At 47.6% G+C, this 25,725-nt stretch overlaps 1 protein-coding gene across 2 annotated transcripts in view; it reads right to left on the reverse strand.

The window, feature by feature from the left end:
* The window catches only part of Pax8 (paired box 8), a 58,878-nt gene extending 40,313 nt beyond the window's left edge, over positions 1–18,565 (reverse strand). For both annotated transcript variants that reach the window (XM_041674540.1, XM_041674539.1), the window contains exons 1-2: positions 18,449–18,565; positions 17,996–18,101 (exon numbers count right to left, since the gene is read on the reverse strand). In XM_041674540.1, the coding sequence (XP_041530474.1) occupies positions 17,996–18,020 (25 nt within the window). In that variant the 5' untranslated portion in view covers positions 18,021–18,101; positions 18,449–18,565. The remainder of the gene's footprint in view (positions 1–17,995; positions 18,102–18,448) is intronic.
* Between the last annotated feature and the right edge of the window lie 7,160 nt (positions 18,566–25,725).

Consider the following 25,725-nt stretch of genomic DNA (forward strand, 5'->3'; position numbering starts at 1 on the left):
GCACAGAGGCTCACAAGGGCATCTATGTAACCTCTGTGGTGGTGGAGTGGGCTGCTGTGACCAAAAGTCTATGGGGGACATGTATTCTTGCATGCACAGGCTGCTCTAACAGCAGGTCTGACAGCAAAAAAATAAATAAACAAACAAATAAATAAATATAAAAATATCATATATAATATTTTGTAATATAATATAAAATATAATAAATATCAAAAATCTAGTTGTCACAAGCTACTGGTAAAGTCAGGGTTGGGGGGGTGCTGAGAAAAACCCCGACACATGGTACTTACACGTTATGAGCTGAACGGTGCCCTGTTCATCAAATTCATATGTGTCCTAACCCTCAATGTTTCTCATCATGTAATTTTACTTGGAAACAGAATCTTTGCAGCTATATCATTAGGATGGGCATTCATCTGCTATGATCATGCCATACACCGCAGTATAAATAAGACACAGGAATAAGCAGAGAGGGAGACCGTGTGAAGACTGAAGCTATGCTGCCGTGAGCCAAGGGACACCAGAGATGGCCAGCACACTGGTAACTAGGAAGGAAGAAGGCAGTAACTCTGGTAACATCCTGACTTGAAGCTCCTGACCTCCAGAACTGTGCGCTAAGACATGTATGGTGTTTGTGCCATCTAGTTCGTCTCTTCTGTCAGCACAGCCCTAGCAAACTAACATACAAACAGGTAGGCTTTTGTTTTGTTTTGTTCTTTTTTTTGTTTCAGCTGTGTTTCCATAGATATATGTCTTGCTATGTTACCCAGGTTGTCCTTGACCTCCTGATCCTCTTGTCTCGGCCTCCCAAGTGCTGGGATTATAGATGTGTTTTTCCTAATGTATGTCTGTGCATCTTGTGGTATGCCTGGTGACGGCAGAGGCTAGAAGAGGGTGTCATTCATATCTCTTGGATCTGGAGTTTCACAAGGTTGTGAGCCACCATACAGGTGCTGGGAATTGAACCTGTGTCCTCTGGGAGCTAGTTCTCCTCACTGCTGAGTCACCTGTTCATCCTCCTCAATGGTGTTTTAACTCTGAAATGAACACAGCGGGTGGGAAGGCCCTGTGGAATGCTCTGAGTCATTTGGCTGTGTCCTAGCTTTGCTCTAAAGAGCCCTCTAGTCCAGCAAGTTTAAGCAAGACTCTGGGAGAAGCCCCTTTAAACATCACACCCACATCTCCTAGCATCACGGTCTCCCAGCCAAGCCACCACCTGGTCCTTATTCTTGATCCTTCCATCTTGTAGTGGGAGTTTTTCCCTATAGAAGAACATCAGTGAATTGGCACAGCAAAGTCCCAGCATATATCTCTTCTCTTGCTCTGTGTTAGACAAGGTCCCTGCTAGAGTGCATAGAGAAGATGCCAAACTCACGGAGTGGCCTCAAGTTGTACCAGCTGTTACATAACCAACCCATTCCTGAAACCCACGTCCCTGAGATCAGTATGGAGGTACACCCATGAACTAAGTAAGTTCTGTTCTTAGGCTCCATCTCCTATGGTCCCATCACTGCCTAACACCATTACACTTGGGACTGTGGGCATGGCAGGCATATGAGGTATCTGCTCGTACTGAGTCCACAGTCAGGAAGCAGAGGTGAGTACTCATGTTCAACTTGATTTCTTCTTTTAGTTTGGTCCTGAACCCCAGCCTATGGAATGGTGCTATCCCCAGTTGGGGTGGATCTTCCTTCTTCAGGTAAATCTTTCTGGAAACACTCACATAGTCTCAGAGGTGTATTTTCATGAGAATTCTAAAGTCGGTTGAGTTGACTATGAAAATTAACCATGACAGAGACTAAGTAAGCCTCTAACACACGAATCTGTGTGGTCAAACCAATTTGCACACTGCAGTGGTGATCTACTGAAATAATCCCTGTCAGTGCGAAGAATAGAGTTGGGAGTGGTGAAGGAAAAGAGGCAGAGAAAGAGAGGAAGGGAAGAAGAGGGAAAGAAAGGGAGAAGTGGAAAACGAAAATGAGGAGGAGGGGTTGGACTAGAAAAGGGGAGGAAGGAAAGAGGAAGCTGCTTCTTTGAGTCAGCAAATTCTTGTTAAGCACTTGACTACATACCTACATGACAGGTATTGGCTGTCGTTTGAGTTTTAGCCAACAAGAATCTAGAGATCCCCTATCCTCATAGGAGTGCTTGTCTGTAATCTAACCAACCACTCTGCTGACAGCCTGTGTTCACCAGGTAGGCCTCTGGGTCAGAACTGCCCCTGTTTGCAACTTAGATCAGTCTTTGTAGTCCAACCTGGCTATGCTGTGCTGCGTTTGACCTCCCCGGAGCAGGGATGGAGGGCTCAGGCCTTGGGAGACGCAGCAATTTCTCCAGAGGGCTGCACTCCTTTCTCCTCAGTCTCCTGGTTGTCATTTATTATAAAAACAAATTGAAAAATAATTACATCGTATCGTGTGGAAAGAATCAGGTATGCTTCACACTGGAAAACCTTCAGTCAGTTAATAAAACAATAAGACATGTTATTGGAGAATTAAGTGGAAATCACCCACACAGATATTCACGGGGTCCTCACTCCACGTAGGATTCTATACTATGTGCTGGGCGATTGAAAGGTTTGGAAGGGTTTTTACTTTCATCTAACTCAGAGACAGGACACCACAGTCAAAAAGCTAAAGAGTGTTTGTTGGTAATGGAAACTGAGTGCTGGAGAGGGGAACAGCAGATGGAAGAGGAAGACAGACAAGACAGGACAGTCACTAAAGTTTTGGGGTATCTGTGAGTCTCATTGAAAGCGGTGGAACTTGAGTAAGGAGTTGTTAAATTATGGGAAGAGGGACATGACCGGGGGGGGGGGGCTGTCATCTTACCAGAAAAGGTCTGGAAGTGGGAATATACGTGTGTGTGTGTGTGTGTGTGTGTGTGTGTGTGTGTGTGTGTGTGTTGGAAACAATGACAAGTTTGCTGAGACACGGGTTTGCATAGAGAAATCCTGGGAAATACAGCGGGCAGATGGAAGGGAGTGTCTCAGATCCTATACTAGCAGTTGACCAAAAAAAAAAAAATCTGTTAATAAATGCATTAAAAGGAAGTACAAGCAAGGATCCAAGATAATTCTGGAAAATCACCAGGCTAAGTTTTTCTGGAATGATTCCAGGAGAGGAGAGAAATCAAAACATTTTGATAACGTGAATAATCTAGCTATCCAAACGTCCTGCCACAGCTGCTCCCTTAATAAAAACATCACAACATCTAAAAGACTCTGGCAAGAGAGCAGGGGTGGGCGGGGAGGTACATGAGAAGCGCCAAACACAGAAATGTGAAGTCAGCGAGGCAAGGATGGAAGTTTCCTGAAGAGGCCGGTCAAATGCTCTGTAAGCAGGCTTGGGAACGGCAGAATAGAACGAATGTCCCATCCTGGCTTTGTTAAATCTCCCGTGACTGCTCTGTACCCTTTCTGATCGTCCATCTTCCCATTGCCAGCTCCTTCACAAGGACACACACCCTAGAATTCCCCCACCTCTGCTTGGGCTACCTTAGGCTACTTCACCTTTGGCCCTCCCTCAGCTACACCCACAAGTCACAATTTAGCCTGTGACTTCTCCTCCTTGCTCAGCATTTTGTGTCCGTGTGGACTGAAGTCTTTTCTTTTTTTGGCTGTAGATAAAAGTCCACTTTGCTTTTCTATCTCTAGAATGTCAGCATGATGGCAAAGGTGTCCAGTCTTGGGGATACTGCCTGGGGCACCCCTCAGACTCTCGGTTCTCAAGGCTTCATCTTTGGGGACCAGGAGGCTGGATTCTGGAGAGGATGAATCATGCTACTATTGCTGCTCTCCCCTTCAGCAGCTTTGTCCCAGCCCACCAAGTGCCACTTTCTCCTTGCCTACTATGCTGAAGGACCTAGTAGGTGTTTACTTGTTTAAATTAATGGTTTAATGGTAATCCTGCTTAAAATGATTTAGAATTAAAACCTGGGCCTTGCATGGCCTGGCCTGGGAATATATATAATCAATAAGGGCACACGGAGAAGATTTGGGCAGTGGAATTAAATACCAAAGGGCCCTGCCAATGGATTTACAGAGCGAGCTCTGGGCAGCAAAGGGAGCAATGCAGAGGGAATAAGGTGTCAGAGCCAGAGAGCGAAGAGGTATGGAGATGTTTCTACACAAGCTGGAACCCAACCTTTGAGACACAGGGTACTGACTGAGCATCTACAAGGCAGAGAAATGGGCCAGTAAGAGGCTCCCCTGGGAGGATGGAGATTTGGGACTAGGAGTCTTCCCAGAGAGTGGACCAAGATGTGTGTGCACTCCAGAGGAGACAAAAGAAACTATGACATCTACGGGTTTCTGGGAGGGACTCTTCAGGGATGACAAGACCTTCAGAGGAAATCTCAAGGAGACACCTCCTGGCCCTAGGTGCTGTGACGATTAGCTTCAGCTGTCAACTTGACACAATCTAAAATCATCTGGAAAGAGGGTATCAACAAGGGATTGTCTAGGTTAGTCCAGCTTGTGGATTTGTCTTTGGGAAAGGGTTCAGGTGTCTTAATTACATTAATTGAGGTAGAAACACCCACCCAACGTGACTGGCACCACTCCCTGGATTCTGGATTGTATAAGGGGAGAATGTAGGCTGAATGCTAGCAGGCATGCATTAACTCATTGCTCGTCGCTCCAGACTGTGGGTGTAAGGTGACTGACAGCTTCAAGGGTCCGATGCCTTAACTTTCCTGCAATGGAAGTTGTGAACCCAGCAAACCCTTTCTCCTTTAAACCGCTTTGGTCGGGATAGTTTATCACGACAACAGGAAACAACACTAGGGGTTTACCAGGGAGCTGAGACAATGAGACCACAGGAACTTGCGCAGATGTAACCGGTGAGCGGGCACATGCCAGCACAACTGAGTAATGCGAGGCCCTGCTCCAGCGGCCGCCTTACCATTTCCAAAGCACCTCAGCCCCTTAAGTCGCCAACATGTATGAACTATGCCATGTACCCAGAAAGAAAGGGCATTGTTAGGAAAAACCAGAGTGAGTCCCAGAGATGCTTTCTGATGAAGAGAGGCATAACTGGAGTGGTATAACCTCTGTGTGGACACCAGACACGCTCCCCTTTGCACCAATACCAGCTATTCTGACGTGTAGTCGGTCAGGACCAGAGATTGAGCTGCAATAAACACCTTGAAGCAGCGAGCTTGACAGGACTGCTGAATTAGATCCTAGATCCTGGGTCCCAAAGAACAGACATAGAAGTTCGTAAGTAGAAAACCTTACACCTTCAACTGGAAGGGATTTTTGTCTACAAATGCACTGTTCCCTGCTGGCACTTTGGGCTCTGTTGTATGGCTGTGCACCTCTGCTCACCTACAAGAGAACATTGCCCGAGAATCACAGACTTATGAAAGCAGTAACTACTTGTTCTCCGAATAAATCATATTGCCGGTGACAATCACAAACACGACTCTGTGGCTTTTTCAACAATCTTGGTCTCATGTGCTCCTGAAACTTGTTAACTTTCCCCGTTCCCTTTCAGGTTTTGTCCAATAGACACTTGCACAAGCTTGGGATGTAGTTTGAGCAGTAGGCTTGGGACAGATGCCAAAGGGCCCCAAGGGGAAGAGCTGCTCCAGAATTCTATACCAGAGCAGAACCTTAGAGATGGTGGCCTCTTCAGAGCAGGGAATTCTGCCTGGACAACGTGTGCTCAATGCTTCATCCTTGGGTTACAAAAAAAGCTGGATTCTACAAAGAATAAGTCCTTCAGAAAATTGCCAGTAGTGATTTTATCCAGATCAGGGAAGATCTACCAAGAACTCCAGGGAGCTAGGGATGTTAGAGGTGGCTACTACCAAATGGCCACCTGTCCCTGAGCCGCAGCTGACAAAAATAATGTTGAACCCAGAGTGTCTACTGAACCTCGATGACCATCCACGTTCTCTAACTTTGCAAGGGACTGGTGGTCAGGGTATTAGGACATGGCTGGATAAACCATATTCCTTTATTCAGATCTGAAGTCATAAGCTACAAAAACCAAGGTGGTACGGGCTCTTTCCCCATGCACCAATGCGCCCACTGTATGGAGCAGAAGCCATGGGTAGTTTGGACTCTCAATCCCCACTCCATCTATTATCATCTCCTTACAACCACAGGTTCATCCGGAACATCAGTCACACCTGTCACTGCACAGCTGAGTCTCCTGGGGTCTCTGAGAACAGACGGACTTCTCTGTCCCCTCTATCACCTGTCTTCACTGGGCGGTTCCTAAGCCGCATAGAGTCCTATTCCCAGTGTGTTTATGTGTGTAAGAAAGTAGTAGCGCATGTCTGTGTGTAAACTTATATCTGCCAGCTTATGTGGTATGTATATGAGTGTGTGTATTCGAGCTGGAGGACCAAGCTCAGGCGCCCAGACTATAAAATGTAAGTAGCCACTCACTCATTCCTTCTCAGAAATGGCTGTGCCCTTGTGTGAGCCCACAAGAAAGTGGCTCGTGCGCCTTTATACCCCTCTCTAGTTCCTGGTCTGGTTGCAAGTGTGAGTCCATTAGGTGTGAGTGCCAGACGTGTGTATGTGTGTGTCTCTGTGTTAATATGTGTGTGTTAATATGTGTGCACCTAGGTGACTGTGTACCCCAGCAGCTCTCACTGGGCTTCAGCGTGGGAGGGAGGCCCTTTCCTCCCATTTTCTAACTCCTGCTCACACAGAACAGGCCACAGACAACGCTCTCTCATCTCAGAGCCTCCATTCCACCCTCACCACACTTTAGGGTGTACCTCAAGGTCACTTGAGAGAACTCTGGTTCTGGAGAAGAGGTTCCCGATCTGACACAAGGACTATAGGACCCGAATCCAAGTGTGCACACCCTCGGTCTCCTGTGGCGACATCTGGGACTCCCCTTGACCCTAATTAAGGCTTCTGGGGCTAGTTGGACTGTTTAGTGTAATTAAATCCCATGCAATTCTTGTAGTGTGTGTGTGAGTGGCCCCACAGACCCTCCGATAGCTCAAGCCTAGAACGCAGGAGCCACAAAGATTAATATTCCAGGTGCAAAGTGACCACAACCATTCATAAAACATAGCACTAGGATGTCATGGGGGAACTGGGGGAGAAGAAGGAATCATCGAAAGCTTTACAAGAGGTGGTGGGTCTGCTGAAGATAGCTCAGATATGGGCAACAAGTGGTTGATTGACAAGATGAAGACCTGAGCATCTACTACTAGCAGCTGGGAAGGGCGTCAAGCTGGGCGTGAGTGACCCTGAGGCCAGCTTTTTAGTCACACCCTTTGGTCCTTTACCAAAGGGAAACTTAGACTCTCTGGGCTCAAGATGGGTGCTGTCTGTGTGGGGCAGATTGACGGCCACAGAAAAATGGTCAGCAAAATAACAATCAGAGGTTTGCAGATACCAGCGATGGTTGGCAAGAGATGCACATCAATAAGATGGGCCTATGAGTATGGATGGATAAATCACCCTCCACTGCCACCTCCTCCATTTCTAGACTTCTCAAGAACAGAGCCAGCGTTCGAATGAAAGAACAGTTGTGTCTACTCTGCGTGATGCAGAGAACAACTTGAAGAGGGATGGATTCAAAGAGCAGCCTGGGCAGGAGCAGGATGTGCTGCAGAGCCTCAGGTAGTCCCAGGCAAAGGACGCCTTCCAGCTGGTGGAGCCTAGCATTTCAGCTCTGCAGAAGTGGGCATCTGTTCATGATGCTGACACCTATAATTCTGTCTCGTTTTGAGATATTCAGCCATATGGAGATGAGACTCCAGCGTAAGCTTCCCTGGAGCCTGCTGGTCCCATCCAGGCTCCCAGGCTAAGCTTTCTGGAGCAGAGCGCGTCAGGAATCCACCAGACCCCAGATGGCCACAGGAGGTTTATCGGTCAGCCGTGATGATATGGCGGCTCTCTTGTGGCTGTTCAGGATAAATGACCTGAGCTTCCCAGTGCTCCCGACTGACCTGTTTGCCAGTGTTTGTCCTTGCCCTGCCCCTGAGTTGTTTTGTCTGCTTAATCCCCCTCCTGGTTCTATGGGTTTGTTCCCTTTAAAGGGATTCACAAGAATCCGTTTCCCTGCCCTGAGTAGGTACCTCTAACTGTGTTCATAATGAAAACCCAGGCATTCTCCTTCTTTGTCCTGGCCACAGATGCCACCATCACTGGCATGGTGCCCTGAACATGGTAGGTGGCAGTCCATGTAAGATAGTTAAGTTGAAACAGACGGCTGGCTCTCCGATTCCAGATGTTCCCTCCTCCTTACTTCCATCTCAGCCTCAGAATCAGATGTCCATCGTACGATGGGTATGGGGGTGTGGACGGTCACACACAATTGCCACCTCCATTTTGAGGCTTCCCAAGAACGAGTGAATATTCGAATGAAGGCGTGACGCCAAGCTGAAGTCAGCAACTGGCGCTCAGTTCCTAAGACTTAAATGTCAACCAGGGTTCGCCATCCGGCTCAAACTGGATTGCTATTACGCAAAGTGGCAAAATAGAAGACAGAGGTGGACAGTGAGGGAGGTGGGAAGAAAAGGGGAGAACGCAGAAAAATGGTGACTTTTAATTTCTAAAAACTAAGTGGTATGGGTCTGTATTAAAAACAAGACTCCAAGGCAAATGTTTGCGTGCCCTGCCTTCGCTGCACACACAGAATAACTGCAAAGGCACAGGGCTCCCAGGAAGATTCCATCAAGACCCTAGCGCAGCGGTTCTCAGCCTCCCTAAGGCTGTGACCCTTTAATACAGTTCCTCATGTTGTGGTGACCCCAAACCATAAAATTATGTTGGTTGATACTTTGTGCCTATAATTTTGCTACTGTTATGAATTGTACTGCATGTATTTTTGGAGATAGAGGTTTGTCAAAGGGATCATGATTCACAGGTTGAGAACTGCTGCCCTAGAATGTTCTGGATTCCAACCTAAAGTCCACAGGCAGTGCGTTCTAGTCAAAGCTCAGTGCTCCCAGTACTAAGCTTTCTTGTAATGAGGCAAGGAATGGTTTTCTAGCTAGGACCGTGAGACAGCTGACAGTGGCTATGGAGATCTCAGCCGACATTTCCCAGGTATCCGTGTATTTCATCTCAACATCCCTGTAGAATGAGTCTACTGTTTCGTCTATGTGGAATATGAAAAGGTCTCTCCTAGATCTACAAAAGAACATTTCAGCTCTGGGTTTCACGTTCTCCATTTGAAGTCTCAGAAGACTTGCTAAAACAATATGATATCTGGAAATGTGTCCTGGACACTCAGTCCCTGGTGGCCATGATGTGGAACCATTTTTTTTAATAGAGTGCTTGCCTGGCATACAGAAATCCTGGGGTTATAGCCCCACCACCTTATAATCCAGTCAAGGTGACTTATTGCTATAATTCTAGCATTCAGAAAGTGGCGGGGGGGGGGGGGGCATCAGGAATTCATGCTATCCTCCAGTACCTTTATTTTTTATTTATATGTTCATTTATTTATTTTTGTTTTTCAAGATAGGGTTTCCTGCTTGTCCTGGAACTTGCCCAGTAGACCACGTTAGCCTTGAACTCACAGAGAGTTGCCTATCTCTGCCTCCTGAGTGCTGGGATTGAAGGTGTATGCCACCTCTTTTAAAGTCTCTATTTCAAAAAAGTGGAAAAGGAAGAAAGAAAAAAGAAAAAGAAAGAAATCTTGAGTAGCCACCATGTGCCATGTTGAGGATATTAATTTCTTTTGAATATATATATATATATATATACTTGCCCTGAATATATTGAATATATTTACATTGATATATTTAACATATATTCATTTAAAGACATTAGTTTTACATATACTGCTTCCTAGAAGCCCTAAAACATTCCCCAATTTCATACAATTAAATTATTCAAGCCCCAAAAGACAACACACTTCCCAAAGGTCACACAGAAAGAAAACAGTGAGGCCCCAGGTCAAGAACAAAGGCTCCAGGGTTTATCCCCTCCTGCTGCCTGCAGGACAGAGTCTTCCATGGTGGGAGTCTGGAATAGGACCCCAGCTTCACAGTCATCTAGTACGCTCCTCACCCACTTGACACCTCACAGCCCCCCAGCTTATCCCAGGGATAATGGTGCTGCTGTCTTCCTCAAATATTGGAGACACCAGTGAATAAAAATGACAACCCAAACAGAGGGTTGGGTGTGTGCAAACACACAGTTCATGGGATGACAGCAGATTAAGCCATTTCCCTCTGAGCTGCCTCTTTCAGCCAGACCTGTCTGCTGCCCTCTTCCGACGGTGGCACTGGGTCCCAGCAGACTAATTAGTGCTAACTGTCAGGTCACTCCAAGGCCAATTAGAAAAACAAGTGAAAAAGACAAAACCAATGGCCATTGTGACCGAAGACAGAAAGAGGAAGAGAGAGGGAAAGAAAGAGAAAGAGGAGGGAGGGAAGGAGGAAGATAGGGGACGGGGAGAGAGGGAGAGAGAAGGAGTAGGAGCTATAGATTGGGGAGATGCCCTTTCTTTCAGTTCCTCTGCTTAAATAAAACCATCACAAAAATTGCAGCTGGCTCGGCAGTTAAATGAAGACATTAAAACAAACCCCACTTTGAGCTGAGGTTAAAAAGGAACGTCTGTAGAGGCTCCCTAGCAGCAGAAGCCTCGGCTCTGCCGCCCTGAGGGAGAGACCCTGAGGAAGCTGCAGAGGAAACAAAACTAAACTTGGAGGAAGTGCCCCGCGCGCAGTGTCCTAGCTACGTGGCCAGGAGATTGGATGCCCAGGACTAGCCCTTCCTGGATACATCAAAACTATTTCTATCACAGAAAGTGAACCTAGGCACTCAGACTCAATGTGGCTTTGAGCTGCTGTGGGAGGAAATGAAGCTTCCTGTGGGCTCTCAACTTTTTAAGGTGCCCGAAGGTGGCACTTCCGGTATAGACAGAGATGCGGCGATTGTTTCGGAGGAATGTGTTGAAGGAAGGCCCCTCCCTTCGCTTTGGCTAATGGCTGACCCCTCCATCTCCCTACAGCAACTTTCAAGAGGCGCGGGGAAAGCTGAAACACTTCCCTCAGATCGCAGATGGACAGACCCGTGCTGCAGACAAACACGCTTCAGTTAGCTGCTAGAGACTGGGGGACATGGATGAGGAAAACAAACTGACAGACGGAAGGCTCTAACAGTACCTGCTGGTATAGGCGCTTCAACCTCCTCGCCTAGTGTTCCGACTGAGTTCCTACCAAGTGTGCAAGTGTGAACAGCCATCTACTGCGACCAGGTTTTGATGAGCTGGATGTTGGGTGGAGAGGGAATGGACTGAGATCTGCCTCCTTGCCCATGAGTTCTCTTCATTTCCACAGAAACATCCATGCAGGACCTGTCAGGCAAAGTCATGGGACTCAAAGGAGTTGATGGATGTACTTGCTCTCAGTACAGCGGCACACCTGTAATCGTCCAGGGAGATGAGTTCCACGGTAAACTTGGCTCTGGGGGACTGTGTCTCCTTCTTTGGTCATAAAAGAGCATTGCTTGGAGAGGAGGGGCTGCAAGAATGGCTGTGCACAGCCTAGCACACTTGGCATCTCTTGTGGTATTTGAGACTATGGAGTGGGATCCTTAGGAATTCATGCAGAAAAGGGACTTAAGAGTTCATTAGAGACATCTGGACTTCTCTACCCTTATCCTTGGACAAAGATGTTGGTTTCTACCCAGACCCCAGACTTGGGAAAGATCTTCAGTCGAGGCAAAGCTGGCGCTCAGTGACATGAACGAAGAATAGTTTACCCAAAAACCTCGCCATAAAGAATCTCTTTTTTTCTGGCCCCTGTAAAATAAACATTTGGTCATCAGGTCTCCATGAGGCCATGGGAGTATACTGAGTGGTGGTTGAAAATCCAAGTAGGTTGGTTGGCCTAACTCTGGACGTGAGAAAATTATCATCTCCCCTCACAGATGCGCTTTGAAGCATTGTTAGTGAAGATAAAAAAAGTCGGAAGCCTCTTCTCACATGTTTGGCTTCAGATATTCCATCCCAGATTTACTCTGTTGGGTTGGGGAAAACTATTGGGTTGGTTAGAGCCCAGAGCCAGCCCCCTGACAATTATTCTTTGTACTTTTTAACCTCAAAGAGACATTGCCTTAGAAACAGACTTGGAACACATTTGATATGCCTTGATTCCCTTCTCCCAAAGAACCTGGACTAAGTAAGGCATTGCCACCTGAATCCAGAAACATTCATAGTATGGGGTTTGACTCTCTTAAAACAAGTTTTGGACCCTGAAGTTTTGTCTCTGGAGGAAGTGAGATCTCAGGAGGGGAAGTGGCTCGGCTTCTACCAAGTCATCAACTCAGGCAAAACAACCCTGTCTTGAATGGGAACTCATGCAGTGCTCCCTCCTTTGACCTCTCTCTCTCTCTCTCTCTCTCTCTCTCTCTCTCTTTCTCTCTCTCTCTTTCTCTCTCTCTCTTTCTGCCTGTCTGTCTCTGTCTCTGTCTGTCTCTTTGTCTGTCTCTCTCTCTGTCTCTCTCTTTCACACACACACACACTCACACACACACACACTCACACACACTCACACACTCACACACTCACACACACTCACACAAACACACACTCACACACACACACTCACACACACACTCACACACACACTCACACACACACACTCACACACACACTCACACACACTCACACAAACACACACACACACACACACACACACACACACGGTACTCTTATTTTCTGGCTCTCATTCTCAGACTCTCAGAGCTCAAAGCAGCTCCGCAGCTCAACTGAGAACTCTGGGATTTTTCGCATTGGCAGAGTGACTTTAAAATGCTTAGAACTGAATGAAGACTGACCAACTGCAGTGAGAGAGAGTAAACACATTGTGTACCCAGTCCACTCTGCAAACTCTAGTTCCTGCCTGAGCTGGGGAGGATGCTCTAGCAGTCTGGGTAAGGACCAAACCACAAAGCAACCTTCTCTCCTTCTCTCCTTGGTTAGCTGTGCCCCAGAGAAGGCAGAAAGCCTTCTTTCTTTCTTTCTTTCTTTCTTTCTTTCTTTCTTTCTTTTCTGATCTGGTTTAAATGCTCCTAAGCAAAGTGTAGTCAGCTACACCCGTGTGTGTCTCCTTGGTTTCATGTTTAGAAATAAAAGAGGGCAGGCAGCTTCATCCTTTCTGTTCTTGATGGGTTCCCCTTACTGCAAACACCCTATGTGCAGGTGAAACTTGAGAGTAAAGGAACTGAAATTTTTCACATACACAAAAAGAGAGAATTTGACAAAGGCATGATTTGATGTGAACATCTGAGCAACTTTTCCTGCAAGGAATCTATAATTTCTACACTACCCTTGTGTGTGTGCATGCAGGTGCATGCGCGCGCACACACACACATTGTTTTTATGAAAGCCAATTAATAAATGCTAATTCATTCAGGCATATCTCCACTAAATTACTGTTTCATTTAATTGCAGGGGAATTTTCCATCACTAAACTCTCCCTTGCTGATTTTTTTTGCATTATTTATATATTTTTTCCAGTTTCACTCATAGTGAGGTTGGTATGTGATATTATCTGCTGTTTGTGCGTCTTAAATTTCATTTTCATTGGAAATGCTTCCTCATTCTTGCAGCTCCACATAATCTTGGAGAAACAGAATTAAAAGCAGACAGGATTTTATTTTTCATATAAATGGTTGGAAAAGACACTGGCTGAAATTAACCTAACTAACATGAGCGTATTTTATGTGATTCTATTCCTCTCTTCCTGAGGTGCACAATTGTGTGTGTGTGTGTGTGTGTGTGTGTGTGTTTGCTTGTATATGTAAGAGAAGGGAGAGGGAGGGGGGTTAATTCAGGAATATTTTATGTCAATAAGTCACAAGCCTACCTATGAGAAGCGTGAATATGCAAACAGAGATGGGGCTTCTAGAACAAATAAAAACAACATCCAAATCTTTATGCATGTTCGTAGAACACAATGTACACTGTTTTGGGTTTCTCTTCACAGATTTTCAAATCAAAACTTTGATAACTAGATGCCCAATATCTTAACCAGCTGGCTGCCCAAGAGTTTGCTCCTTTTCAACGTAGAAAAGAAGGAGCCTGGAGCAGTGTTGAGGGATGGCTCAGGAACTGTGGGAGAGTGTATATGTTCAAAAGAATGAGTTCCGAAATCAGGATTTCAATTTACCTTTTAAATCAAGAATCCCAGTCACCTGCACTGGGCCACCTTCTTCCCAAAGTAAATGGTGTACCTTCATCTCTTCCAGCCATCCCCTGCCCTCCCTCTCCCCCACCCCGTTCCTCTTTTCACTTTATCCTTTTCTTTATTTTATTTTTCTGTTTCTTTATTTCCTGCATTTTTCTCTTTCGCAGTACAATGTCCTGGGGGTCAATGATTAAACTGCTTACTCCAAGGTTTAGGTATGAGACAGCATGTGTCACCCACCATAAGTAAAGTTTCACCTTTCCACCCAGCTCCGTCAATAATTACAGAGAGCCAGGACGGCTGTTAGTAAATCATACTCAAAATTAGCTACTAACAAAAAACTGATTTTTATCTATTCAGAGCATTCCAAGTTTCATTGATTTTACAAAACAACAACAACAAAAAAAAACCAACAAAACAAACCCCACAAAGCAGAGGGAACCTGATCCAAATGAAGTTGGTGCACAAAGACCTAATAAATTTATCCACAGAAAACGTATGCCCATAATAGTTTTACTCACTGAAATTGGAGATTTGAGACTGTCAAACAATGTTCTGATTTCATATATTAACAGAAGATCTCCTTCAAGTAAAAATGATTCTTAATAATTAAAAATTACACGGTATTGATTTTTATTTTGTTTTCTTCGCGTCCTTTGTCCTTTTGGGTGTAGATTGATAAAAATTAATTAACTTTCTTTTTACTTCAGAAAGGTCTCAAGTAAATGCTTCCAATAGACATCAAAAAAGTGTCAATTAGAAATAATTACTTCTTATCAATCAGTGGGGCAATTAAAGTGACAACGGCTTGAAAAGATACTTATCTTAAAACTAATTCGCAAGGCAACTAAATTATCTCCTAATTAACTTGCGAGGATGGGAAGCTGGACCATCCTGAAACAAAGATGAATTGAGGAACCCCAATACCTCTTTATGTTCCTGGACACCGCTTCACCTCTCAAGAAAACCTTTTTATTTTCTTTTTTCTTCCCCCTAAGCCAGGCAAGAAACCTGGAAGGAAACAGATTCTTTCCAATGGGTTTTTTTTCCCCACCCCTTTCCCAGCTGCAGGTGTTTAAAGGCAACTTAGTTCCTTCCCTTGATCTTCTCATCCACCGCTAGAATAATATGTTTCAGGAGGAACGGAGGGGAAGAGTTTCTCCACGAGTTTTTTGAATATTACTTTTAGTGACAATCTGCTCGCTTTTTTTTTAACCAAACTATCCTCTTCGTGGAAACATTATTTACGTTTTTAATATATAAGTGGCACCGATCATTCTTCAGGCAACTTTCATTTTTTTTTTTTTAATGCTTCTGCTTTTAGAGAATTTTGTCCCCCGGTGCAACAAAAAATCCTGCGGATTTATCGAACGCTCAGCCCAACGCGATATCAAAATAATTCACTCAGAGCACGAACTATCCTTGAGAATAAAGCTCTAAAGATATTAAGGCCTTTCTGCAAGACCCAATTAGCCCGGCTTGAGAGGAGGGTGAAGGGGGAGCGACAGTGCGAAGGAAACTTTTGCTGATCAGCGAGCATGGCTGGACCAGGGGATCTGGCCTGGCAAAAGCCCAAGAGGACTCTTGCGCTTTGGAGTCTACTCCGCAGAAAACTTAAACCCTCAGACTCCACAGTCGCAGGCAGAAATTGAGGTGCCAGCAGAATTGTGGACCAGCCGCTAAACCTGAAGAATGGTCTTTTCAAAAAAAAAAAAACAAAACAAAACAAAAGACAAAAAGGGTCAGCTACGAATTCCTCTCTAAATAAGGGACATCACGTCAAACAAATGATTAGAAAAACGAGCATCTCTGGCTCAGCTTTGCTTGCACAGGGATCAGGAGAGAAATGCGGAACAGATTTTAACTATTGGGGTTCCTTTGGGCATTTTTCATCTTTTAAAAAGTCGTGGTATGGATGGAAAAAGTCCCTCGTCCTCTCCTTCGCGGTTTTATTTCTTCTTTTGTTTGGAGGAGGGTGAAAAAGAGCCTCCTTTGGCTTTCTCGGACAGAAAACTACCTGGTGGGGCGGGAGACAGAAGGGAGGCACTCATACCCAAGGGCGATCTATATCTGAGCTGATAGGAAAAGAGCCTTTCTTTCGGCAACTGGGGCAGTCATTGACTGAGAATAAAGTAAAGGTAAATCGTGCCTCTCGCCTTTTCTTTTTTTATTTTTATCTTCATTTGTTCTAAGGGGTGCTTTTAGAACGAAAACAAGCCAAACCGGGAAAATTCTGACACTCTTATTTCTTAAGCGGCGACTGAGAAGAGTCTCGCTCATCCTCGTGAATTCGAAGTCTGTGAGTGCCCACTCTTGTCACCAACGGAAAGGTCAGGAGGAGGTCGAAGCAGAGTAAACCCGGAATCGCCAAAAGCCTAGCCAGAGAGGTTAGCAGCAGCCGGACCCCGCTGGGCCTGGAAAACCACCCAGCTCCGGAGGCGGAGGCGATGTTCAGTGTCTTATGCCAGTCTGACTAAAGACTAAGGGGCTAAAATCTTGCCCTGGCCTCAGAAAGTGGCACAGAGGCGCGCTGGGTCCCCAGGAGAAGCCGGATCAGGGGTGCTAGGCAGCTTCACTGACTGCGCCAGGGAAGCGCGGGGAGGTGTCCACGCCGCAGTCGCTGAAGCTGCCCCAAGTTGGCCAGGGCAGCTAAAATCGTTAGGGTCCCACATTGGGAGCGGGGCGGGGGTGAGCATCCTGCTGTCTCCTCCACTGCTTTACAACCAAAGGGGTTAGGAAGCCTTTCTGCGCCCTAGGGGTTTGGTGGTGTCCCTTCCAGTGAGGTCCGGGCCCTCCCAGCCGAGACTGCGCCGCACGGTCTGACCCTGGCAGCTAAATAAAGATCTCAGCCGCGCGGCGCGCGGGATCCGACCCTCCTTATTATAACAAATGTCCCGTTTGCTGAGCGCGACTTCATATTCGCGGAGAATTCATCTGAAATATTGATTTCCTCTCACTTGGCCGGCCCAAATCGATCGCGATGCGCCCTGGCCCCATAAATCGCTTTCCTCGCGCCCGACCTGGCTCCATCCATCACCGCGGGCCGAGTCGCGCCTCCGCCCGCTGTCCGCACTGGCCGTGCGACTGGGTGGCGGGCGTCCACCACGCTCGCCAGCCTGGACCCTAGGGGCTCCTTCCCCAAGTACACCCTGACCCCAGCCGCGAGCGGGTGGATCAGGCACAGCTGCAGGGAGCTTGGGAGCTTTTGAAGGCCCTGGGCTGGGACGCAGGTGGGGGAGGAAAATTGGGATCTTTTGGCGGCCGGCATTAGTCTGCGCCAGTGGAAGCCTTGAGCTTGGGTCCCTGCCTGGCTCAAGGCAGGTAGGAAAGTACCCAGAAGCACCATAGTGCGCCACCGTTCCCAGACACCCCAATGCCCAGACTCCTTTTTTCCGTGGGACGAAACATGCAGAGGTGGGGGGAGGGCTCACGGAGCCCTAAGGAGTCTTGAGAAGAACTGCGTGCACCCAGAGATCAAAGAATAGGGGTCGCGGCAAGTCTAGAATCTGCTTGGCCTAAGGCCCGAGAGCATACAGGATATCCACCCTGTCCAATGGCTGTGCAAGATGGTTGGGGTGGGGGCCTCAAAGGACAACCCTTGGGACCCCACAGTTAACCCCTCATTGCTTCCTGTGGTTCTCAGAAACCAAGGCCGGCAAACGACAGCTTGGGCAAAGGGAGACCCAAGAACTGGAGAGCAGCAAGGTGGCCCCCAGTGGAGAGCCAAGCCCGAGGCGCCCCCAGCTGTGCCCCCACACAGGAGGGTCCCGCCAGCCTGGAGCGTGAGCTCTCTCGCCCTACCCGGCCAAGCGCACACACCGACGCACGGCGGCTCGAGGGCTGGGGGTCCTGGCCCCTTTGCGGTCCTTACCGGATCTGATGGAGTTGTGAGGCATCGCCAGGGAGTCGCTCAGCCTGCGGAACACTCGCGGCTTTCTTACGCAGGTCCTGGCGGCGCCAGCAGCCACGCTGCTACCCTGCATAAACCCAGGGCAAAGGACATGAGACTTGAGGCCCCAACTCCACATCCCCTCCCCAAGCTAGGTCTTTTGACTCCCCTTGAGTGCCAAGATTAGGGAATATTTTTTTGGCTGAAGTGAGGCCAACCTCAGTCTGGCCTAGCGAATGTGCTTATTGGGAGGATTCATAGTTAGGAATGCACGGAGGAAGCCCCAAACCCCCGCCAGGTACCCCATCCCTCTATCGCCCCTGCCTCATCACTTAACTTGAGAAGGAAAAGGCTTCTCTTCTTCTTGGGACCCTCTCCTTTCTCACAGGCCAGCTGTTTCCCAGCCTGCTCCCTCCTAGCCCCTAGGCAACATACCTGGCCTGCTGGCCTCAGGCCCTCTCTGCCTGGGTCTGCCCCTGAGATTGCCCAGGGCCCAGGCGTCTCTTCTTCCTTCTGAAGTTTGCTCCCATCCACCTGGCATCGCCAACCAGTTTTATCCCGCCGAGGCCCTGGGAGATGTGTCTGGCGAGGCTCTCAGGCCGCGGATTGGCTGGCTGGGTGCAGGGGGGTGAGGGAAGGGGAGGATTTTGCAAGGGGGACATGGCTGAGTGGACTCAGGAGTTAGAAACATTCGCTGGAGCTTCTGTTTCCAGCAGAGGGAAGAGAGGGCGGCGGAGTCCTAACTCAGCAGGCCTGGAAACACTGGGGGAGTGGAAGATGAAACCCTCAGGGCCTGAGGATGTGACTCTTTGGAGACTCTTGGGGTCACTGACCACCAGAGTGAGCTCAAGGTCGTTCTGTGACACCCTGCAACTCTCCTCTGCTCATGGGGAAAGGGCCTTTTCTTTTCTGTATGAGAACTTCGGTGTGAGGGCTCGGGTCTTTGAGTAGAAGCCCACTCATGCAAGATGGCCTTACTTGCTGATGTGACCCTCTCTAGAGTAGATGCCTGATCAACATCAAGCCACTTTCTCTGGGCCTGGGCCATAGAGACTTATTCACTACTAGGCTAAAGGAAATGGTTATTACTAAGGCCACTTCTCTCTCTTCTCCAACATGCAGGGCCATCAGCTCTCTCCTTCGTTCTTTGGAATTGGGAACTTGGGAGAAGGAAACTGTCTGACTTAGATTTCACCTAGTCCTGAGCTGACCTGGGGCAACTGACACAGGAGCCAATGGCTTCTGTGATGTAAAAGACAACCTTGGGGAAGGAGTAAGAGGCTCTTAGCCATAGCAATGGCTGCCACTTCCCTCTTCATAGTTAATTCTCTTTGATACCGAGTCACCGTCCAAGGGGACATTGTGAGCACGTGGGAGCAAAGGTTCTAAAGAACCTACACGCCAGTGAGTCATGCCCCCCTCTACCCACCAGCAATCTCAGACTAGATCTCTGGATTTAGGATTACAGCTGAGAGGACAGCTCTGTGGGGCAGAAGGGACTGTTCTGCCTGGAGGGGTAGAAGAAAGGGCTGGAGTGAGGAGGAAGCCAGGACAGGGGGAGAGGACCCTGGGGTGTTTGGGGAGCTGTATACGTGCACCTGGGTGTGAGAACTCACAACTTTCTAAATAAAAAAAAGGGGATAGTTATTTCACACCCCATCTGGCCTTTCTCGCATCTCAATTTAGGAGAAATCTAGTCATTGTGTGCAAAGAAAAGAGAATGTGTGTCTGTAAACGAATCGTTAAAGGGCTCTAAGTGGAAGCATCTAGTGCATTATTGTTTTAAATGCTTCTGTATTGTTGCTTAAGCCTGCTCTATAGTCATGGAAGGTCCAGATAATCTGACCCTACCACAACATCCTCCTAAGGAGAGGAGGCTCAACTGTGTCAGGATGGGCGTGGTTCTTGGTACAGGACCCAAGGACCCCCAAGGGCTATTCCTACAGCTCTGCTCCCGCCCTCCCTTCCATTGGGGGAAGCTGTGGGATGAGTAGACCACAGCAGAGGTCAGAGCCTGCACCCTCTCCACGGGAGGAGGCAGTACTCCAAGCTGGCTGAGAAGCCTTGCCCACACAGTTTGGTAAACCTCAGAAGTTCCACCCAAGCCCAAGGTCTAATAACCATTAAAGCTGATGAATCTCTTCTCCATACTCTTTTTACCCACCAACAAAACTGGTCTCCTTTTCTCCCATAGTTAGGCCCACAGCAAGTTATGGCAATATTCTACTGTGAGAATCTAATGTGCACCTGCACTTAGCTACTTATCAAGGGAAAACAGGCCAAAATGCCTCGAGGGCGTGCCTGCTTCAGGCTGCAGGTGCCATAGATCGCCAGGGGGACACTAAGCAGGGTTGATCTTCTAGAACCAACCAGGAGTCAGAACACCATGCCTGCTTGTCTAAATACTGATTTCCTGCAACCTATACAGAAGAAGACGCGTCATTTAGCAGTACCCAGCGACCTGAACGAAGCTGCTCTGGTCTCGGTCTTTTCTTTGGAAAATGAAAAGATTGAAAGACTTGTATTTACTAAAACTTTTTCTTCAAGCTTTTAAGTCTCAACCCTCTCTTTTTGACTTCAGTAAAAAAGTGTCAAAACATATTTATAACTCGACTTTTAGTTCAGTAGGAAATTAGAGAGTTCCCTTTAAAATGCCCCCCCCCACCACCTATTCTTCAGCTTGGCGCACATAAGCTCTTTTCCCAGGGCTGTCAACTAGCAGCCTGTAGCTTAAACCCAGTTATAAGTTTTTGGTTTTGGTTTTGGTGTGTTGCTCTTTTGGGACAAGGTTTCTCTGTGTAGCCCTGGCTGTCCTGGAACTCTCTCTGTAAAGCAGGCTGGCCTCGAACTCAGAGAGATCCACCTGCCTCTGTCTTTCTGAGAGCTGGCATTAAGGGTGCTGCCACCACCTGGCAACCTTCCCCCATCCCCCTCGCCCCGCTTCAGTTACAAGTTTTATACTCTGTGTTTTCCTAAGAAAATTTAATTTGTTGCCAATATTAAACTGCAACCATGAATAATGCTGGTTGGCTTCTAGAAAAATCTGACCACATATTTCAAGGTTTGGGAAAGAAATATTCCCTCAGGCTCAACTTTCCATTCACTCCTGGGGGAAAGTGGCAATTCTATGCAGCACAACTTTTTGAGTTGATATAATCCATATTCTGGGGCTATAATGCAACGTTGGTCTGGTGAGCTTTTAGAAGATGGCGTTTGAGCAGAATAAACTTCTGGATGCTCTGGTTCTGAGGTTTTCCGCACTAAACTGGGGCTGCCCTGGAGCCTGCTGGCTGAGGTGACCCACCCCTCGTACTTTCTCCAGCATGCTCTTAGTGGTACCCCAAGTACCACAGCAGAGGAGACCCGGAACCTCATCTTCGCCTTTAACGTGCAGGCACAGAAGGTTCCCTGTGCAATCTTCCTGGAGAACAGGTAAGGCAGAAGGCTCCCACCCCTCTCTAACAGCCTGTCTCCCCCTACTTAATGTTCATTCCTGAACCAAAATGCATCCTTTAGGGATGAGAGAGCTCTCGACTCTGCGTTAGAAGGTGAGTGTGCCAGACCTGGTTGCGTGGAATAGGATCATTCCTTCTCTCTGAGCCTTGATTTCTTTTTCTGTGGGACGTGAGATGCAGTGAGGTAGAGAGAAAGGGTAGGCCTACCTCGGGGATGAATAGACTTACATACAAATGCCAAAGCCCTTTGAAAACCAGCTAGGTACAAAAGTTAATTATTATTAGACAACAAAGGCAGAGGCAATACGCCCAAGAAAGGCTGAGTTAAAACTCCTCTAGCATTTTTCAGTAGACGTCAGTTCCTTTAATCCTTTCCCCCAAAGCGGGATGAGTTTTTCAAAAGCCTCCTGAGCGAGAACCTCAAGATAAAGGGGCCAATGAGCATGCGCTTGCGCACGCGGCGCCATGGCGAGGTGGGAGCTACTGTGAGAGGAACGGTGGACGTCCTTTGACCTAAAAGGAAGGCAGCAGAGGTCCTGGCAGACAGGTCTGCAAACTTCGGAGATGTAGTTCGCAAAGAGTAGACGTGCCCTGAGCACCTGGACTCTTCCCACCGCTCGCTCCCCCAGGAACAAACCCAATCCTGCCCGCAGCCTCACGGGATTTCTGCTCCATCCTCACACTTTGAGGAGATGGCCAGCAGCCTGCCCTGCGGCCTCCTGGTGGCTGTGCTGGAGAATCAATCATTAATTATTCTGGTCCACTTCCCTGAGGCTTTCAAAACAGAAATAGAAATGCAGGTCCTGGCAGGTGAGAGGAAAAGGAGCCACCGTCTGGAAAGGCAGTTTGGAAAAAGCCACCAGTGGCATTTGTCCAGTTGGGGAATGTTGGAGATGTGACCTGGCACACATCCCTTGGGCTTTTGCCCACTCTGCAGCCCCTTGGCAACATCTACTTTGGCTGCCGTAGGGGGAGCCAGGTGCTCCTATGGCTGAATAAGAAAAATCCTCACTGGGGTAGCAGGAAAAGGATGCCTGAAGGAGTAGTACAGGGTCCAGAGGGGGAAATGCGTGTTGCCCTCTACTAACAATTGGTTTTAAAGTCACTAGTAACCAGCTGGATCCTTTTTGTAATCTGCTTTGCAAGCGAGAAACCCCAGCCTACAGAAGTGTCCATGGGCACCCTGCTGGCAGGCTCAAATGAGCAGGAATGACCCGGGCTTGTGTTTGGTGCTGGCAATTCTGTTCATTCCAGCCTGCTTCCTCCCTCTTCCCAGCACCTACCATTCTCCCTAGGAAGAAGGTTTCTGGAAGCCAGGGTGTGGCTAGCGTGAGGTCAGACCCCATGGTGGGAACATACCCTTGCCCTGAGACTGGAGAGCAAGCAGCTCAGCAAATAGGAATGCCCTCCCCTAGCCAGGACCCTGGGATCCAGCCTAGAACAGCAAGGAGTCAGGTAGCAGGAATCCTTCCACCCACTCCAGGGCACCAAGTGGGCTACCTTCCTGACAGCTCTGTTCTTGGGAACAAGCCAAGGAAAAAACCCACGGTGCGGGGCTGGCTCTGTTCTCCATGGGTCTGGAATGCCAGAGGTTCCTGCTCTTAGTAGAAACAACAGAGCAGAGCCCAAGGAAGTGCCCAGGGTACTGACAAAGGGACCACCAACCTTAATGGTTGGGGATTGACTGTAAGTGTGGGGAATGGCTTGAATTATAAAGAAGATTCAGGAGATCTAACCTGACTTTCATCCCCAATGTCTCAAACTGCCCTCTGAAAAACTTCTGGCACATTCCAAGCAGAACAAGCTAAGGGGTCGTATCTACTCTCCTGCTGGCCCAGGTTCATTTCAACAGCCCCTAACCTCGCTGTGTCTGCAGGAGCAGAGTTAGGGCTTGAGGCTTTTCTCTCCTCTTTTCTGATGGCTTTCCTGGCTGCCTATGGCTCTCATACTAGAGTGGTGGATCGAGAATGCTGTGTAAGGAACCCTTGGGATAAAAACAGCTGCCACCGCCGATACTTGCTAAGTATTAGTAAACGCTAGTAAGGTTGGATACTCTATAGACAGGGCCATTTATTTACTATGGTACCCAGTAAAGCCAGGGTCTCAAGGCACCCGGGACATAGACCTTGCTCTGGATCACTCAGCGGCTGAGTGGTGGAGTCTTGGCGTGATCTCAGACATAGCAACTAAGACCCCATGCAGCATGGTTTCCTCTCTGTTAGGGCATGGGTAGTAGCCGTACCTTTAGGGAAGCTCTTGGACTAAACTCGGAAGTAAAGCAGAGATTATGTGTCCATTTCTGGCACTCAGTGGCACTGGGGGGAGGTTTGCCCATGGTGAGGAGGCTCGCACTCTGTCTGTGCCCTCAGTGAGGCTGGTACTTCAAAGGACGAAAAGAATTGAGTGTTGTGGTGTGTCTACTCCCTGCCTGCAAACATGCAGCATTCCCAAAGCAGAGGCATTGCAGACTTTTGTTTAAGCATGGGTCACCCCACCCCTGCCTTTTCCCAAACTTTGTTTAAAAACCCTCTCTGATTTTAGGCATCTCACTACAAAGGAGAATTTCCTTTTCTCGGCCCAAATGCCCCTCTGAGCTGCCCGGGTTACTTCCATTTACTTTGCTCACATTCCCATCAGGGGTTAGTCAGTCCTCTCTCTCTCCCTTTCTCTCTCTCTCTCTCTTTCTCTCTCTCCTTTCTCTCTCTCCTTTCTCTCTCTCCTTTCTCTCTCTCTCTCTCTCTCTCTCTCTCTCTCTCTTTCTCTCTCTCCTTTCTCTCTCTCTGTCTCTCTCTCTCTCTCCCTCAAAAAAAACCCCACTTCCTTTAGGCTCAGCCCAGAAAAGGATATATACATATATATATATATATATATATATATATATATATGATTTATATGTGCATGTATATATATATTTGTGTGTGTGAGAGTGGTATGTTGGGTTGTGATATAGGGCATTTGTATGTGTGTGCATATAGTCGCGTATGTGGGGTAGTGTGTGTTTGGTATGGTAATATGTGTAGTATAGGGTATACCTCTTAGCATGTGGTATAGTGGGTATATATAGTATGTGTGTGGTGGTGGAATGTGTGTGATATGGTGAGGGTATATAGGGGCAGTATATGAATTGTACACAGTGTACACAGTGGAGTGTGTATGGTGGGTGTATGGTATAGGCAGGGTGTGTACAGGGTGTGTGTGGTATGATGGGTGTGTGTGTTTGGTGTGGATAATGTATGTGGATAGGTATGGTGTACATCATGGGTGTGTGTGGTGTAGTGGGGTGTATGAAGTTTGAATAGTGTGTGTGCATATGTGCAGTGTAAAGATGGGGTGTGTGTGGTGTGATGGAGGGCGAGGGTAGCGTGTGTGTGGTGGAAGATGCATAGGGCATGTGTGGTATGGTGAGGTGTATATGTAATATGAAGGATGTAGATAGTATGGTGGAACGTCTGTGGTATGTGGCCGCTTCTGGGGGATGTTTGGAAAGTATACAGGATTAGGTCACGGGTCCCTGCAGGCATGTTAAGGAGTTTAGATTTGTACTAAGAGCAGAGGGATTTTAGTGCAGGAAAAGGAGAGAATATATTTGGATTTTAGAAAGTTCTTCCTGGGCTGAGAAGTTGGCCCAGGCTGCCAGCACTACCCTATGCTGGGCTTCTACCATTGCTCTGCCCTTCATGACTACAGCCATATGCTACAGGAAAGATTATTGCTACTATACAGTCTGTCAGCAGGTACTCAAGACAAGCAGTCTGGCAGCGTGTGGAAATTCTCTTGACCGCTCCAAACAAAAGCAGAATACATTGTCCCCTGTGTGTTGGAAATGAGGTGTGCAGGGATTGAGCATGGGAAGGGTGAGCTGTGGACCTTGGAAACATCACAAAGAGGGTTTCTGGTAGCTTCAGAAGCTGTGCTAGACAGATTCGAGTCTGTGGCATGAGACACCTCGACAAAGGTAAGAAGTACTTGTGAAACTTTTATACGTAGCCGGGCGGTGGTGGTGCATGCCTTTAATCCCTGCTCTTGGGAGTCAGAGGCAGGTAGATCTCTATGAGTTCAAGGCCAGCCTGGTCTACAAGAGCTAGTTCCAGGACAGGCTCTAAAACTACAGTGAAACCCTGTCTCAACACACAAAAAAAGATTTGTGAATAGGGAATTTCTTCTGTTAGTTCACAAGACTCATGATCAAGCACAGATAGAAGAGAAAAGGCCACAGCCAATAGTTCAGAAAGTTACCAGGATAATGCCAGATCTAAA

Source organism: Microtus oregoni, unplaced genomic scaffold, assembly GCF_018167655.1.
Source record: "Microtus oregoni isolate MIOR12 unplaced genomic scaffold, Mior012 000025F_ref0000491, whole genome shotgun sequence".
NCBI lineage: Eukaryota > Metazoa > Chordata > Mammalia > Rodentia > Cricetidae > Microtus > Microtus oregoni.